The following is a 17,580-nucleotide window of genomic DNA, read 5'->3' as shown; positions in this document are numbered from 1 at the left end:
CATTTAATTGAATTACTTTCCTCTTTTAAAACAGCATTTAAAAATCTATGCTCAAGCATTATTGCTTTCCTTTTTGACACTAAATTGAGTATGATTACAGTTATCAACTCAAATTCTATTAGAGTATTAACAATCAATATTATGCAAGGTCATAAAATATGTAACAAATGTAATGAGCTTGGGTGTTGTTAATATTGTTTAACTTTTACACAACTCTGCCCTGTAAAATATCCCTTATGCAAATCAGATATCTGGACATTTTTCAACTGACGTTTTACTACTGAGGAGAAACAAGGAGTTTAGAAAGAAAATGAGAGATGGGAAGAAAAGATGAACATGATTAATAGGTGTTTGTTTCATAAAGACTCTAGGGAGACTTTTAAATCCTTCACTGCTCCTATATGCTCACCGAAGTGGAGAGCTGGTTCACATGCCTTTCAAAGCCTTCAAAGGAGAACTTGAGTAGTTACTCAATCTTTACTGATGCTAAATTATTCCATTTGCGTCCTGTTGTTGTGAAATCAGGTGCTCTTTATGCATTGGTGCAAGGTTAAATGTTGACTGTATTCGTTAGAAACTTTTTTTTCAAATAAACACCTAAATTATGCCTCAAAAAGTGTTTCATGGTGAGTCTGTTTCAAATAATGCCTCCTAAGAGGCATTATTTGAAAGACTAAAACATCTTTCTGGTTCTTTATTCCTCCCCTCCACCCGGAAAGAACTGCACTTTGAGTTTCCTTTTTAAGTTCTTTTGATCAAAAAATGCATAATCTACTTTGATGCAGTTTTTTGTTTTGTTTTAAGAATCACTCTTGTTTTCCAAATTCGTATAACTATAAAGGGGAAGTTAAACTTTACACAATATTAGAACCTTTAAAATGATGGGTATTCACTTGATAAAGATTTTGCCATTCTTAACTATTTACTAAGTTTTTAGTAAATAGTTTTTAGTTTTGCCATTTTACTAAGATAACTATTTGATAAAAATATGATAGCTTAACTAATTAAAACAGGACCCATAGATGCTGTGAGCACAGTAGCACAAAATTTTTATCAGTTTGCTTTTGAAAGGTGTTTATTTGTAGCTGCATCTAAAATTTTTAATAATTCTGTCCAATATGTTCGTGAATAAGATATTAATCCCTTAATTGTCGAAGTACAGCACCTACACACGCGCACTATATGTATACATGTGTATACACACACACACACACACACACACACACACCACGCAGGAAGGAATCAGTTGCCGTATTCCAGGAATGACAATGAAAGAGGAAAAATAAGCAAGAATTATAATTAGACGTCTACAGTCTCATTCACAGAAGGGCAGTGCTTGGGGGTTAAGCTGTTGAGTTAAAAAAAAGCCCCCAACCAAAAACCAACCAGTTGCCTCCGATTGGAGCTTCCCGCAGGCTTTCGCGCTGAGCGAGGAGCGGGGAAGGCGTAGTTTTTGGGGCCGGTGGGGGCCGGGATCCCGTCACCGTCACCACCTCCCGAGGGGTCTTTCGGGAGCGCTCCCGCGGGCCCCGCAGGAGCCGGTGACAGTCCTAGGTGAGCGCCGAGAGCAGAGAAAGCGCCGAGCGCGTCCACAAAGCGCCCGGGCCGCCCCTCGCGCTAAGGCGCGGCGGCCCTAGCGGCGGGCGCAGAAGGAAGGACTGGACGGAAGCGGCGGCGGCGGCGGCGGCTGGCGGGGGGCCGGGGTCGCGGGCCGGGGCGCGGCCCGGGAGGCCGGCGGGGAGCCCACGGGTTGGGAGGCCCGCAGCCCGCAGCCCGCAGCCGCCGCCGCCGCCGCCGCCGCCGCCGCCCCAGCCGCGTGCGCGCGCGGCCGCATCAGCTGAGCGCGCGGCGCGTGTCACGTGGTGCGCGTGTCGAAGGTCACGGCGCGCTCACAATGGAGCTCTCGGAGTATGTGCAGAAAGGCTTCCAGATGCTGGCCGATCCCGGCTCCTTCGACTCCAACGCCTTCACGCTTCTCCTCCGGGCGGCTTTCCAGAGCCTGCTGGACGCCCAGGCGGACGAGGCCGTGTTAGGTAAGCCGCTGGGGTCTGAGCTGGATCGGCCTGGGTGGAGGGGCGCTCGGAGAAGAGGAACGAGATGGAGCGAGAAGGGGAAAGCCCCGGGAAGAGGAAGTCTCCGGGGTTTGCCCTTCGCTCCGGACGGAGTGTGGGGATGTGGCTCTGCCAGAACCCACATCGGACCCTGAGCATTGTTCTCTCCCCAGTTGGCACCTGCACACAGCCAGCTACACGTTCCTGGCCTGATTTCCCCTCCCAGGCTCTTTGTTCCTTTGTAAAGCCGGTGTTCAAGTCTTGTTTGTGGCCTAAACATCTAAGGTTTTCAGCCTGGTCTGGGGCAAAGGCTGTTTGACACTTGGACTTCATCAGGGCAGCTCCCTGCAATTCAAGCTTTCAGTGCTAGGTTGACGAAGGTTTTAAAGGGTCTGCTTCCAAAGTAATTACTACGTCAAATAGTGTTGACATTTTTCAGCTTAGAGAATACCTCAAGTTCCTCTGATCATTCCAACACTCTAGTTCAATATGTTTTGCACAGGTTCCACGCCTAGATCCTTAAAATACGGTGCATAATGTTTTGTTCTGCACTAGTTATCAGGAGGCGAGTCTCTTATAAGTGGTCGGGTCAGTGATTGCGGAGTGCGGTGTCAGTATGGATGGAGGCATATTTTAAGACAGATCGCTATTACATGATTTTCTTAAATATAAATATCTCAACAATTCAAATTTTTTTCCTGTAGTTTCACGAGCTAAACACGTGTACAAAAAGTATGAAAGTGGAAGTTCTTTAAACGAAAATAGTAACCGCCACCTGGTTAATCTCAAAAAAAAAAAAAAAAAAGAAAGGATGGCTGTCGAAACCTGAAAATATTTTGAAAATTGTATTTTATATTCTGAACTCGTTCCCTCTCCCCTACCTCCATGTGTTAATGTCCATGGAGCCAGTTAGCATAAAATTAATCTTTAGAAGGAAAGTTTATTCATTCTTAAATTTACACCATATGAAATATCTTCTTATTTTCCTCGGAATTTACTCCATCTTTAGAGTGACCACTGTATATTTTACTCTAGGACTATGTTTTTTAATAAATAAGAGTATTAAGGTAAAGTAAAAGAAGGTAATTTGACCAGGTAATTGCATAATTATTGATGTGTGATCTTTACTGTTTTGCCATTGACCATGTTGCACATCTCATTTACTTATAATTTCCAGTCCTTATAGTTGAATTCTTCTTGTTATCTTGTTAGAGAGGGTTCTTTACCCAAATTAAAATCCTTTTTTAGAAACAAGACTATAAAGAATTTATTGTCACAGGCATCACTGGCAATTAATTTATTTTAGATCACCCAGACTTGAAACATATCGATCCAGTGGTTTTAAAACATTGTCATGCAGCAGCTGCAACTTACATACTGGAGGCTGGAAAGCAAAGAGCTGACAAATCAACTCTAAGGTACAGGATTTATTTAAATATCCATTTGTTTTCAAATAGTACCTTTATGATTCCAATTTCAGTTTTTAAAATGCAGACTAAACTTAGGCTTTTTTTTTTCTTTAGCACTTATCTAGAAGACTGTAAATTTGATAGCGAGAGAATAGAATTGTTTTGCACGGAATATCAGGTTACTTACTTAAATTTTTTAAAATTAACAATTACTATTTTTCTTCCACTCTGTTTGCAAAGACATATTTTCTTTCTTTTTTTTCCTCCCAGAATAATAGGAATTCCCTAGAAATCCTACTGGGAAGGTAGGTCCTGTATAAGGTGTCAAGCTGAGCTACTTTTTACTTGCAGGTATGAATGGAGAGTGTTGGTGTGAAACAAAACAGGACAAAAAAACGGGATCTAGACAAAAAGAAAAGGGGCTAAAGGGCAAGTGAAACAATTGCAGTTAAGCTAATGTTTTTAAAGATAAAGTTTATGGAGATAATTTTTAAAATGCTCTTTACTCTTCAGAACTTGAAAATAAAGTTTAACAATGTTCTAAATTCAGAATAGATTAAAATAGTGTGTGTGGTGGGGAGGTGGTAGACACCATTGTTGGTGAAGATAAATACTAAAAGTTTTCCTGTAGCTATTATGTACAAAATTATCATTGTATCTTTCAGTATAGGCAGATCTTTCCCTCATATAACTGATGTTTCTTGGCATTTGGAATATCAGATAAAGGTAAAGTTTAACAAACTGTTCTCTAGGGGAACTTAGGGAACTTTTTTAAAAAAATAAGAGTTAAAGACTGAAATCAATGTGTTGTGTTGTTTTAGACCAATCAACTTGATAAGATGTACAGACCTGCATATTTGGTGACCTTAAATGTAGAGGTATTTATACATAAGCCCTGTCTAAAAATTAAATGTGTAATGAAATTTAAAATTTCCTTGATTTAAATAAACAGCATTTTTTTCTTCCCTAGAACACTGATTCCCGATCCCACCCAGAGATTAGGTTTAGTTGCAACATGGAACAATTACAGGTACAGTATTAGGATCTGTGAATATGCCTACCTTTTTACAGATTTTTAATTGAGAATTATGCCTATGTAAAGTTCAAAAGAAAATTAACCATCTGTCAGTAGATAATGAAGGTTGGTTAAGGATTTAATGGTGAGGGGGCTTCAAAAGCAATATTTTAACGTAGGCTTCGCTTTTGAAATTACGATGTTACTAACAGAGAATTGGTCTGCATTTGCTGTTCCCTCCAATTAAAATAAACTTGTGTAGTGTTGAGTGTAAATTCCTTCTATTTGTGATAAGTGTGAGCCAATAGGACAAAGCAAAAGGAAGAGCTTGGCTTTGAAAATGTCTTCTTTGCTTTCAGAAATTGAATTAAACTCTCAAAACATGATTTTTAAACAACAGTTGTAAATGACTTTTTATAAAGGAGCAAGTATACAAAAATTCTAAAACTGTTTATATTGCCAGTGTAAGACTGGGGAAATTAAAAATTACATTGATTAATGGACATGACAACGAATTTATTTCTTACCACTTAAAAAAATGAAGGTCATTGCTTGAAATTTTGATGAGATTGAATTTTTCAAAAGGGATCTCCTGCAGAGTCGTTTTAATGTAACCATTAATCAAACTTTAAACTTTCAAAAGATGTGAATACAGCATAATATTTGTTAGATAACTTGAGAAATTTTAATTTTGATATACTTTGCCTGTTCAGAGGATTCAGTTAGAAACTATATCTCACATCTGAGGGCAAGCAGCCCATTTGAAGATGAGATATTTTAGAGGAAAACCTTCTATTGACCTTCTTTTAATTTTTTACATCTTTTATATTTTAGAGGAAAACCTTCTTTTGATAGTGGTTTGTCAAAGGTTTAAAATCTTTGTGAATTTTAAACTTGTTTAGAAAGTGTCCCCCGACTCTTTTCTTGCATCTTTCTCAAAGTTGGATACTTCTTTCTTGTGTTTTTATCCTAAAAACGATCCATCATATACATCTTCAGGACTTAGTAGGGAAACTTAAAGATGCTTCGAAAAGCCTGGAAAGAGCAACTCAGTTGTAACTTGGGGAAGTTAACGATCTGCCCTGGTCTAGAGGAAGACCAGGAACGCCTTGCCGTCCGCCGAACCATCGTTTCTGCGACCTGGATGTCTTCCTTTTCAGGAGAACAAATTTTTTCTTTTGGATTTCTGTCACTCATCAATTTTGACACTTTTTTTTTTTACACTTGTGAAAGGGTTAACAGGGAAAGTCTGCCTAAGTATTTGAATCATCTTTAGTATTATCCGTACACTGATCATATTTGATCTTTTCCAAGTCTTCCAGAAGGAAGCAGACAGTATTATATTCTGAATAAATAAGTTGTTCCCACTAAAGAGTGCTGAGAGTTTGTTTGGATTTGAGTTTGTTAATTATTACTTTGAAAACGCAGACACGATTGGCGTTAACTTTTAACGATCGCCTCTTCTCAGGATTAAAGTTAAGCGTAGTGGGAAAGGATGCGATCTTCGGGGTTGCCTGAAGACCCCAGCTTCGGGACGTGGGGAAAGGGCGCGGTCGCCCCGCGCCGGGAGCTGGCCCGTCCCGTTACCTGTGCCCGAGAGCTCGCCTGCAGCCCGACCCTCGCCCGTGGGGCTCCGGAGGCCCGGCCCGGCCGGCCGGCCCCGCGCGGAGCCCCTACCCGGAGCGAGCGGCTGCCCGCGCGCGCCCCGCCTCGGCCACTGGCGGGCGGGGAAGGGGGCCGGCGCGGCCGCGGGAAGACTGGGGCGGGCGCTGTTGTTTCCGCGAGCCCAACTCGGTCGCAGGTTCCGCGCCGCGGCGCCGGAGTCTGGGCCGCAGCCCGTGGGGCCGAGCGGGGGGCGGCGGCCGGGCGATCTCCTCGGCTGGAGCCCGCGGACGTGTGCACCGCGGGCGGAGGCGGGCGGCGGCAAGAAAGAAATAACGGGGGGTGGGGTGGGCTGAACTGCTTGCGGGGCCCGAGCGATGCCCGCGCCGAGAGCAGGGTGGCGCGTGTGGCGCTGTGGAGAAATGTCTCCGCAGCCGCGCCAGCGCCGCCGCCGCGCCGAGCGAGGGGGAGGGGGCCGGGTCGCGCTGCTCCGAGGGGAGGGGGCGGCCGCGGGCCCGACTACACCGACACTAATTCCCAGGCCGCCCTTAAGGAATGAGGGGAGCACGTGACCCGGTGGGGGGGCGGCGGGGGGAGGGGGCGGGCGGACTCTGAGCCATTTTGGAGCCGGTGTCAGTTTCCACTCTGCCTTCAGCGGTGCTTTTTTTTTTTTTCCACCCTCCCCTCCCCCCTCCTCAGCCTTCCTCCCCTCCCCCCGCCTCTCCGCACGCACACACACGGCGCCCCCCACCCCCCCTCCTCCCCCCACGGCAACTATGAAATAATAATCGTAGTATTAAAGGCAGAGATCGGGGCGAGACAATGGGGATGTTGGCGAGGGAGCCCCGATCCGGATTAGAAACACCTCCCAGCCCCGCAGAATAATACTGATCGCGCCCCCTCCGCGCGCTCCCTCCCCCGAGTGCCGAGCGGGAGGAGGCGGCGGCGGTCGAGGAGGAGGAGGAGGAGGCCCAGGAGGAGGAGGCGTTGGAGGCCGAGGAGGAGGAGGAGGAGGCCGCGGAGGAGGAGGCCGAGGCGGAGGAGGAGGAGGAGGCCGGGCTCGGGAGGCAGCATGAGCCGAGCGCGGCGGCCGCGGCTCCTCTCGGCTGCGCTCGTTGCCCATTGACAGCAGCGTCTGCAGCTCGCTTCAAGATGGCCGCTTGGCTCACATTCATTTTCTGCTGAACGACTTTTAACTTTCATTGTCTTTTCCGCCCGCTGCGATCGCTTCTCACCGGCTGCTTTTTCCGGGTACGTAGGAGGCGAGGCGCCTCCGGGACGGGGCCTGGGGGCGGCGGGGGTCGCGCCGGGCTCGGACCGACCGCCGGTGGACTGGGAGCGGCCCCCCCGCGCCTCGCCCGCGCCGGCCGGGAGGGCGCTGACAGCGTGGGCGCCGAGCCCCGCGCCGCCGCCGCCCGCCGCCCGCCGGCCCCGCGCGCCGCCCGGCCCCGCGCGCCGCCCGCGCCCGCGAGCGCGCGCCCGCCGCCGCCCGCCGACTCCCGCGGCGCCGGGACCGACCCGCAGCCCGCGCCGCCGCCGCCAGCCGGCCTCGGCGCCGCTCCAGCCGACGCCCGCTCCAGCCCGGACGCGCCGCGCGCGGCCCCACGTTTTAGTTCCTTTCTCCCCCGAGCGCCCCTCTACACCCTCGCGACGCACATGGCCCCCGAGAAGAACACTTCTATTTGCAGCTTCTGCGGCTCTCCCGGCCACGGCGCCTTTTGTTGAGAGGTAGATTTTGATGAAACGGGGACGGGTGCCTGAAATCGGGAGCTGCTTGGGTCAAGTGGCTTCCCTCCTCTCCCGAAGAAAGGGTTTTGGAGGGGTTTAAACAGCCAGAGAACGCCCCCATTTTATAGGGACGGGTTGCGTGGGGGGCAGCGATCCCGCCAAGGTGGATGTTAGGCTGGTGAGAGCCCGAACAAAAATGTTATTAACTTAAGTTGGAGGGACACTTGTGAGAAATTGGATGGCTTGTAAGATGGCGGTTCCCAGTTGTTTCCAAGGTCTCCTGCGTTTGTGTTTAAAATGGTAAAGTTTTCAAGGTGTTATTTGTTGGGAGTCTTGGATAAGTTCTTCAAACATTACTTGGGACGTGCTCACTGGGAAGTGGGCATTTCAAATTTGGAGCTTTTTTTGGAGTGATGATGGTGAGTGGACGTTAGTCTTGCAAGAGGTTTCCTCTCTTTCTTTCTTTTTTCCTCTTTTTGTTTTTTTCTCTCTCAGAGACTACAGTTTTTCTCTCAACCTCTAGTATGGGATGCACTTAGAACCATGACTCAAGTCCACAACGTTTTACAGGTTTTGCTAAATGTCAGCTTAGGTCATGTGGTGAGGAGATGCTTTGGAAAACGAGCACTAAAAAGTTGATGGCATATGTTTACGCAGTCTTTTGGGTTTGACAGCCGTATAGCATGATCTTTTTCCCAAAGATTTACAGTTAATAATTGGAAGTAAACAAGTATAGAGACTTTGATCATTCCCAACTGCAATAAAAGGATTTAGTGGGCTTAGTGGTCACGGTTCAGTATTTGAAATACAAGCATGTATTAACCCCTTCCCTTAAAGTAGGCAAAATTCTGGGCATATTTATTCAAATACAAGTGTAGGTTGGTGATGCCTAGAATGTTATGAGTAGTTCAACCTATATTTTATAGGAAGCTTAACCCCCAAGTTCTGGAAACATATTATATGCCACGCTAAAGTCTTGAAACTTAAGGATGCCAATTGTTAACAGCATATGCTAACTTATGAGACTATATTAACATTTGAGTTTTATTTTAAGTAGAATCCCTTAGAGGTTGATTTTGTGGGCAAACATATTTTTTTTAAATATTTGAGTTCATTCCCATACATCTGCCCCAAAGTGCAAAGGTGTTTGAAATAACCTACTTGTGTAAATTTACACCTAGTATCTTTAAAGCCATATAAGTCACTGTGTATGCATGTGTATGTATACACACACATATACACACGCTTCTGTAAGAAAAGTGAGCATTTAGTTGTACTTGAAAAATCCATCAGTGTTCTACCATCAAGTCCTTGGATGTGCATTAAGTGCCCCCAAAGGTAAAATTCTCCCTAGAAGTCAAGTTAACCCCAACTCTACCCATACTTGTATTGGCCTGGGAGCCCCAACTGGGGTTATGGAGTTCATTTGCATTTGTTAGATTGCAATAGTCAAGCTGATTGTTAACATAAGAACTTGCTTCTGTTTTCCTTCATTTTGACATTACTGGTGTTAGGCCTCCAACTAAAGTGACAGCCCCAACTGAGTATGTTATAATGGCAAGTTTAAACTATTGAGTATTTTTTCCATTGTATGTTTGGTGCATTTTTGCTTGCTTAACTGGCAGTTCTGTGGTGGAACCTAGAAGGTTTTCCTTTCTAAGGTGCAAGAGATTGTTTCTGAAACCTTATCAAGCATGTCAGATGTTTTGGAAGTCTTCATTAGGTTCCCAGTACTTTCAAGTGGTATAAAAAGATAAAGAACTGATTCTTATACAAGTAACAAAGTGGTATTTACTAGCATTATAAATGGTTATAGGCTTGTGGTCAAATTCTTATGAATTGAAGTAGAGGAGTTGTGTGAATTAAGACTTAAAATGAATTTGAAAGGGTTTTGGTCAAGTACATGAGACTTAAACGTTCAAAGCCAACCAGTAGATAACCTTTCACTGAGGTCTGATTGTTCTGTGTGTTAATATTTTGTTTGTCTGGTGTTGATTTTATGTAAAGTAGAGGAGAAATAAAGGCAGCTGTTTTTATTGATGCCCCTTCCTGAACTTCATGATCGGAGGCATTAGTGTGATGTGCTTTTGCAAGGGGACAGAAGTATCACCTTGCTAACTATCTTTCTAGTAAAGGTCCTGCTGTTTCATAAGGAGAGTTTTCTTTGAGAACCAAGAAGGCTTGTCTTTAATCACCAAGTACAATAGAATTAAATGTTGCTACTCTTTAGGGACACTGCTCCATCCACAACTCCTCTGTGATCCCACTTAGATTTATATTAACAATATGTTGACAATATTCCTCTAAACAAGTCATCCAAAGATAACTGAGGAGTCACACATGACGTTTTCTGGTTGAAGTCACTGGTTGCCACTGTGGTCACTTTTCATAAAAGAGGCTTTGTTTTGTTTTTACCGTTTTTTTTTTTGTTGTGTGTGTGTGTTTTTTTAGTACTCTAAAACTTTTAGTTTCAGCCATTGAGCTGTGTTGATTAGTATTTCCCTCTTCTGCATTAAAATTCCCTGAGAATTAAAACCTCAGATGCATCTTCAAGTTTCACAAGTTCCTAGATTTCTGTTCAGGGCAGCTTTGAGAATGTGCTTCAGATAAGTCTGGAAGCTTAGTCTTATTTCAGATTCTGAAATGAATGAAGTGGGAGTAAGAAATGCATTTTTCAAGCATACTGCACGAAGTAATTGACTTCCCTGATTGTCCGCTATTGTATTGTTGCTGACAGTTCCCCACCGTGACTTTTCTGTAACATACGGTATCTGTTGGGAATAGCATTTCATTGTGTGGGGTTTGCATGGAGGTGAGGCTGAGAAAATGACATTTGTTTTTCTCTGCTCTCGGTGCTCTGGGTTGACAAGGTGTTGATTTAGCGTTGGGAATGGGCTGGTCACATGGTTCTTTACTTATTGTCCCTGCCATCGATTCAGGTAGTTTTTCTTGCCTCTATCCAGCATAGCTCAGGTAAAACACAAGGCTTTGCCCACTCCTTGTCTGCTGTGAAACAGATTTCAGTTTTCAGCCTTTCCAAAACTTTGTATCGCTCATCCTAATCTACAGAAGAACTTCCTATTAGAGAAGAAAGCTTTAAAGAGTTTCAGTTCAATAAACATCTCTGCAATTTGAGCCCTGACGGTTTCGGGCTAAGTGCACAGTTGGCAATTCTCAAAAGATCCCTTCATGAAATTTTTGACCTAGTGATTGCTAACAGGAGAGACCGAAAGAGTCAAGATCTGAAAGAAGCTCTTCGCGCCGAGTCGACGTGGAAAGAGGCCCCCAAGAGTGTCCGAAATGGCCGGAGTGCGGTTTGCATTTTCCTTTACCACTGCACGCTCCGGGGTCCCCCAGGCTGTCTGCCGGGTCGCCTCGGGCCAGGATCCTACTCCCCAGCGCGGCGGGCCTCGTGGGGCCGCCCCACCCCCGCGCTGCGCGCCCGCACCCCACCCCGCCCCCGCGCGGCCCCGCCCCCGCGCCGTGCCGGCCCCTCCCCCGCGCCCGCCGCTGCCGCCGCCCGGCAGCCCCGCACGCCCGCCGAAGCTACGGGCTCGGCCCGGCTCCGCGCGGAGTTGCAGCGGTGGCCGGATGCCAAGTGTAAGTGTAAGTTGCTATGGAAACCCCGACAGAGGCGAGTTCCGAATCCGGAGCGAGACGGAGCCCCGGGCGCCGCCGGATCCGCCCCTCCGCATCCCGGCCCCCCGGCCCCCGGGCGTCCGCGCGCTCAGGCCCCAGCCCGAGGCCGACTCGAGGTGCTTCTCCTGCGGCCCCAGCACCCAGCTCCGGAAATGCCAGGGATGCAGATAGAGCAGAATTTGCTTTCCCTTTGTATCGCGTCAAAACGTGCCAGGTTCTGGTTGCTGGAACCGCTTAAAACAACCAGAACCCCTGGGAAGCCAGGGCATGCTCCTGGATTTTCGATCGAAGACCCATAAGGAAGTTTTACCCTAAATTTGGAGTCCTGGAACAAGCCCTAGCGGTTGGTAAATATCTGCGGGGAGCGTGTAGCGTCTGCAGCAGCCGTGGGGCTGCTGGGCTGGAGGACAAATGGAAGAAAGAGACCCGAATGCTCTCAGCTCCCAGCCCCCACCCCAGACCTTTTCTTCTCCCTCCTGGAATGACCTGGGGAACCAGAGATTACTTTTCTTGGATCCTTTTTCACCTTTTCAGTAGAATTGATTGAGGTCTGATCAGTGAATTCTTTCTGTAGAAGCCGTTGGGACAGTCCAGCTGCACAGTGTTAAACGAGTTTTATGAACTCCTTCAGCATTTCAGAGCATATAGTTACTGGGAGTTGGAGATAATCTCGATTCTCTTTCTGTGAATTATGGCCAATATTTCTTTGTCTTGCAGGATCTTTTATCAAGCAGAAATGCATCGAACAACCAGAATCAAGATCACTGAGCTAAATCCCCACCTAATGTGTGTGCTTTGTGGAGGGTACTTCATTGATGCCACAACCATAATAGAATGTCTACATTCCTGTAAGTACACAGTTTTAGACCTTTTCTTGTGTCGTGTATATTTAACATCTTGTCCTGAAATTTGAAAACTAACAATTCCCACTGTCCTTAAGAATGTTGGTACAAAATGAAGAAGTTGTTTTCCGCTCTTGCATTTAGTGACTTTTTGTTAATGCATATTTAATAAAATATTGTATAAATATAAATTGTATAAGTGTTCTCAGGATATTAACTGAGTTTGTTCATTTAATTAGAAATGCCTTTTGGTATTTACCATTTTGTTACTACTAGTTCTGTATTTCTGACACTAATTTTATTGCTTAGCATCTACTTCCTGAACTTTAAAATATTTGTGTTTTTATTTCTAGTCTGTAAAACGTGTATTGTGCGTTACCTGGAGACCAGCAAGTATTGTCCTATCTGTGATGTCCAAGTTCACAAGACCAGACCACTACTGAATATAAGGTAGAAAAATGTTTAAAAACATTGTTTGGAATTGTTATTGGAATTGCATAATTATTGAATTTAGTGTTTATTTCTTCACACAGAATTTACCCTTCAGTCACCATCTAATGCGTGTTCTTTGTAGAGGAGGATAGCCCTTAATTTCTTGGCCATTTTAATGATGACTAACTTTAAACAGAGTTCAGTATTATTCAAGGGATTTTAAGATTTTTTTAAATCATTTTTAAAAATGGAATTAGTTCTCCATTTTTGCATTGCTTTATTGACCTTGTGACAGGCAAGAGTGCATGTGTTTAAACTGCTTCTATTCTCTCCTCTTTGTTCTCTTTCATATTAGCTACTTCAGTAATTTGGAAGGCACACTTTTCTTGACTTAGTGAAATGTGAAGAATTTATTAGTGAATATAAAATAGAGTATTCTACTAATTAAAAAACAGTGCTACTACATAAAGAAGTTTTATCACAATTATCATGTTGATGTAGTTATAGACAGTGTTACAATCAAGTAAAATACTATATCAGAAAACAAAGAATGTTTAAAAACTTAATGAACATTTTTAGTTTTTGCCATATTAGTTGATAGTTTATTTTCTAAATTATTCTTTTTCAGGTCAGATAAAACTCTTCAAGATATTGTATACAAATTAGTTCCAGGGCTTTTCAAAAGTGAGTAACTTGCTTAAAAATGAATTTTTAAAAAGTATTTATCAGTTTTACCTGCTATGTTTAAGTCTTTTTTTTCCTCCTCTTTAGATGAAATGAAGAGAAGAAGGGATTTTTATGCAGCTCATCCTTCAGCTGATGGTAACCTCTTTAGAGGGGGAAAGACATTTTATTTGGAGGGAGAACTTATCCAGTAATTTATTAAAATTAAGCTTAAAAGTACCAATTCCATTCTTCTATATGTATAATATTTAATTAAATATTTAATTCTTAAAAATTGAATTTAAAAATGTCTTTATAGCTGCCAATGGCTCTAATGAAGATAGAGGAGAAGTTGCAGATGAAGATAAGAGAATTATAACTGATGATGAAATAATAAGTTTATCCATTGAATTCTTTGACCAGAACAGGTAAATTCTTTAGGAAATGCGTTTTATGCTAATATATTTATTAGATACATTATTTGCCTAATAAATTATCTGTTTCTTAGATTGGATCGGAAAGTAAATAAAGACAAGGAGAAATCTAAGGAGGAGGTATGTTCCATCATACAAAAACACATAGAAGATGCATTGTTTGGATTCTAGATTTTATGAGGGTATATGTTGCCCTTTAGCATATCCTAGGGTCAGATGTTGCTATCAAGTAGAAGAAAATCATCATGTTTGTTGTTTAAGTGTGATCTGTATTCAATAGTTACTAGATAGAATTTATCTTATATATGATTACTATTCTTACAAAATATTTTTAGTAATTAATGTTTAATGCTTTGATGTACTGAAGGAATCTGTTCATTTAGTATTTATAATAATAGCAAACTCAAAGTATAGCTGAGAACTTAGTCAAATCTCAGCTTTGGTATTCGTACCTTTTGTCATACTCAGACATCTGTCTATTTTTTTTGACTTTAAAAAAAATCTTAAAGTTAGGAATTTTAAAAAATTATTTTTCTTAAATATGCTCTTAGGTGAATGATAAAAGGTATTTACGATGCCCAGCAGCAATGACTGTGATGCACCTAAGAAAGTTTCTCAGAAGTAAAATGGACATACCTAATACTTTCCAGGTATCTACTTTATAGTCTTCATGCATTCTATGTAAATCTTTAAAAAAAATTTTCAATGACATTTTTCTTTTTGGATTCTAAACCCAAAAAAGCAACGGTATTTTTTTTTAATTTAGTACTTTATTTGGAAATAGCTCTTAAAATATTTGGTATGGATTCTGTTTTATGTTGTGAAAACAAATCCCTTAATAATTTCAAGAAATGTTTTCCCTCATTTGAAGTTTCCAGAGGGATTCTTTCTTTGTCCAAATGTTTGGAGAAAATGTTTTTTAAAAGCGTTTTTGGATTCTATTTAGATGGCCAAAAAAATCTAGATTTACCATCATTCTTTGTGACGCTTAATAATTGAAGTGTTGTTTTTCAACAGATTGATGTCATGTATGAAGAGGAACCTTTAAAGGATTACTATACACTAATGGACATTGCCTACATTTATACCTGGAGAAGGGTGAGTAGCGTACCTGATGCTCGCAGGTTATTTTTGTAGACTGTACTTAAAGATGTAAGACTGATTTTTCTTTTCCTCTTAATTTTATAGAATGGTCCGCTTCCTTTGAAATACAGAGTTCGACCTACTTGTAAAAGAATGAAGATCAGTCATCAGAGAGATGGACTGACAAACGCTGGAGAACTGGAAAGTGACTCTGGGAGTGACAAGGCCAACAGCCCAGCAGGAGGTATTCCCTCCACCTCTTCTTGTTTGCCCAGCCCCGGCACTCCAGTCCAGTCTCCTCATCCTCAGTTTCCTCACATTTCCAGCACTATGAATGGAACCAGCAGCAGCCCCAGCGGTAACCACCAATCTTCTTTTGCCAATAGACCTCGAAAATCGTCAGTAAATGGGTCGTCAGCAACTTCATCTGGTTGATACCTGAGACTGTTGAGGAAAAAAATTTTAAACCCCTGATTTATATAGATATCTTCATGCCATTACAGCTTTATAGATGCTAATACATGTGACTATCGTCCAATTTGCTTTCTTTTGTAGTGACGTTAAATTTGGCTATAAAAGATGGACTAGATGTGATATTCATATGGACGTTAATTGAAAAGAAAGATTATTTCTCGAAAGAATTGATTTCTGAGAAAGCAGGCAAGATGTTTTTCTGTGTGTTAGGACAGATGTGAAATGGTTTCTGTAACCATTGTTTGGATTTGAAAATCTTCTGCAGTGGATATAAACATTGGGCCATAGTTTGTTAATCTCAACTAACGCCTACATTACATCCTCCCTGATTGTTCTTGTTATTATGCTGTTTTGTGAACCTGTAGAAAACAAGTGCTTTTTATCTTGAAATTCAACAAATGGAAAGAATATGCATAGAATAATGCATTCTATGTAGCCATGTCACTGTGAATAACAATTTCTTGCATATTTAGCCATTTTGATTCCTGTTTGATTTTTACTTCTCTGTTGCTGCGCGAAACCGATCAAAGGAAAGTAAACTTCAGTTTTACAATCTGTAAGCCTAAAAGCGGGCACTACCGTTTATTTTACTGACTTGTTTAAATGATTCGCTTTTGTATGAATCAGATGGCATTATGCTTATTGTACAATGCCATATTGGTATACGACATAACAGGAAACAGTATTGTATGATATATTTATAAATACTATAAAGAAAATATTGTGTTTCATGCATTCAGAGATGGTTGTTAAAGTTCTCCCAACTGGTTCGACCTTTGCAGATACCTATGTTTGAGCCTTATCACCATAGGATATTTTTAATGTGGATATTTAATTCTAAATTTTGTTCCATTGGAAGCGATTGGCATATCGTAATACTGACTTTTCTCTAGTAATACCTGTTTACTTTTAAAATTAATAGTTGCATTAAAGAAAAACTTTTCACTAAGGAAATTGGAAATGCTTTCTTCATTTCCCATTGCTTATGATGGAATTAATGTGTTTTTAAAATGCATATTGATCGCTGTAATTCTAAAACAAGTATTTTAAATAAACCAGCAAATTGCTGGAAGAAGGCATTTTATCTAAAATTATTTTAATATGTGGCATAGTGGAAATTTCAAACTTAAGAATTGCTTTTACAGTTATAAACAGTGGAATATGCCCTCTCTGTAACGTCTGGAAATAGAAGCAATTTATTGTGAGCTTCTACAGGTATTAGTTTTTAAATACAGTGAGCATGTTGAATTTAAAGTATGAATATCCCCAACAATTTTCAGTTTGTGTTTTGCTTTGGTCGAACTTGTTCATCACCCATCAGTTATTTGTGAGGGTGTTTATTCTCTATGAATATTGTTTCATGTTTGTATGGGGAAATTGTAGTTAAACATTTCATTGTCCCCCGTCTGCAAAAGAAGCACAATTCTATTGCTCTGTCTTGCTTATAGTCATTAAATCATTACTTTTACATATATTGCTGTTACTTCTGCTTTCTTTAAAGATACAGTAAATGAAGTTTTATGAAACCACAAAATACATATATTTTTATTTTGACCTAAATTTGTACAGCCCCATTGTAAGTGTTGTTTCTAATGATAGATGTAAAATTAAATTTCATTTGTAATTGGAAAAATCCAATAAAAAGGATATTCATTTAGAAAATAGCTAAGACTTTAATAAAAATTTGATATGAAAAGCACAATGTGCAGAAGTTTTGGAAACCCTATTGTGGATTACAACAGGTAAAAGCTGAAGAACATCCATTGCTGTCTTAGTGATGTTGCTGAGAGTACATGCTTTGTTGTATAATTGCTTGAAAGCCCAATTGAAAGATGTATCTGTTTATTTACTCTACAATCTTTGAAGTAAAAGTTACCCATGTTTGCCAATTTTGGTGAATTTAACTTATTTTTCTAGGCTTTTCTTCTCAAGTTGTTCATGATGTTATCTAAGACAAAAAAAGTTAATGGAAGTTTCAAGTGATGTTTTTATTTTGGATATGACTGTGTATATAAAAAATGCAAAAATATTTTTCAAAGGCTAAAAACTTAAAGTGCTAGTGGATTGTCATTTGACTTACACAAAACCAAGTCATAGGATCAACACAGAACTCAAAGATTTTACATCTCAACCTTTTTATGGACTTATTTTTGAAATTACTTAGTAAAGTATCAGATATTGCATTTATGGCTTACCTAACACGATTTC

General features: G+C 41.9%; 2 protein-coding genes across 8 annotated transcripts; both read left to right on the top strand.

Annotated features, from left to right (window-relative positions):
* The first annotated feature begins 1,839 nt into the window (after window positions 1-1,839).
* On the top strand, window positions 1,840-5,847 carry COMMD3 (COMM domain containing 3). Of its 2 annotated transcripts, XM_022580482.2 has the most exons (8): window positions 1,843-2,033; window positions 3,358-3,469; window positions 3,575-3,638; window positions 3,731-3,765; window positions 4,126-4,186; window positions 4,282-4,338; window positions 4,431-4,490; window positions 5,475-5,847. In XM_022580482.2, exons 1-8 carry the CDS (start codon window positions 1,895-1,897, stop codon window positions 5,532-5,534), a joined length of 588 nt encoding a protein of 195 aa, XP_022436190.1. In that variant the 5' UTR covers window positions 1,843-1,894; the 3' UTR covers window positions 5,535-5,847. The 2 variants fall into 2 exon arrangements, with proteins under 2 accessions (XP_089762555.1, XP_022436190.1); XM_089906429.1 differs by lacking the exons at window positions 3,575-3,638; window positions 3,731-3,765 and having other exon boundaries at window positions 1,840-2,033.
* A 1,283-nt stretch (window positions 5,848-7,130) lies between these two features.
* BMI1 (BMI1 proto-oncogene, polycomb ring finger) lies at window positions 7,131-17,261 on the top strand. Of its 6 annotated transcripts, none has more exons than XM_022580479.3 (10): window positions 7,131-7,328; window positions 12,162-12,292; window positions 12,640-12,736; window positions 13,347-13,402; window positions 13,490-13,540; window positions 13,701-13,809; window positions 13,890-13,935; window positions 14,367-14,465; window positions 14,833-14,913; window positions 15,004-17,261. In XM_022580479.3, exons 2-10 carry the CDS (start codon window positions 12,181-12,183, stop codon window positions 15,331-15,333), a joined length of 981 nt encoding a protein of 326 aa, XP_022436187.1. In that variant the 5' UTR covers window positions 7,131-7,328; window positions 12,162-12,180; the 3' UTR covers window positions 15,334-17,261. The 6 variants fall into 6 exon arrangements, with proteins under 6 accessions (XP_022436187.1, XP_022436188.1, XP_089762553.1 ...); XM_022580480.3 differs by lacking the exon at window positions 7,131-7,328 and adding an exon at window positions 7,597-7,805; XM_089906427.1 differs by lacking the exon at window positions 7,131-7,328 and adding an exon at window positions 11,326-11,405.
* The last annotated feature ends 319 nt before the right edge of the window (window positions 17,262-17,580 follow it).

This window comes from Delphinapterus leucas, chromosome 2 (genome assembly GCF_059928025.1).
Source record: "Delphinapterus leucas isolate spDelLeu-1000000601 "Yukka" chromosome 2, BTC_Dleu_Yukka2, whole genome shotgun sequence".
NCBI classification, from domain to species: Eukaryota; Metazoa; Chordata; class Mammalia; order Artiodactyla; family Monodontidae; genus Delphinapterus; species Delphinapterus leucas.
Note: the sequence above shows the minus strand (reverse complement) of the source record. Positions and strands in the feature narration are given on the sequence as shown.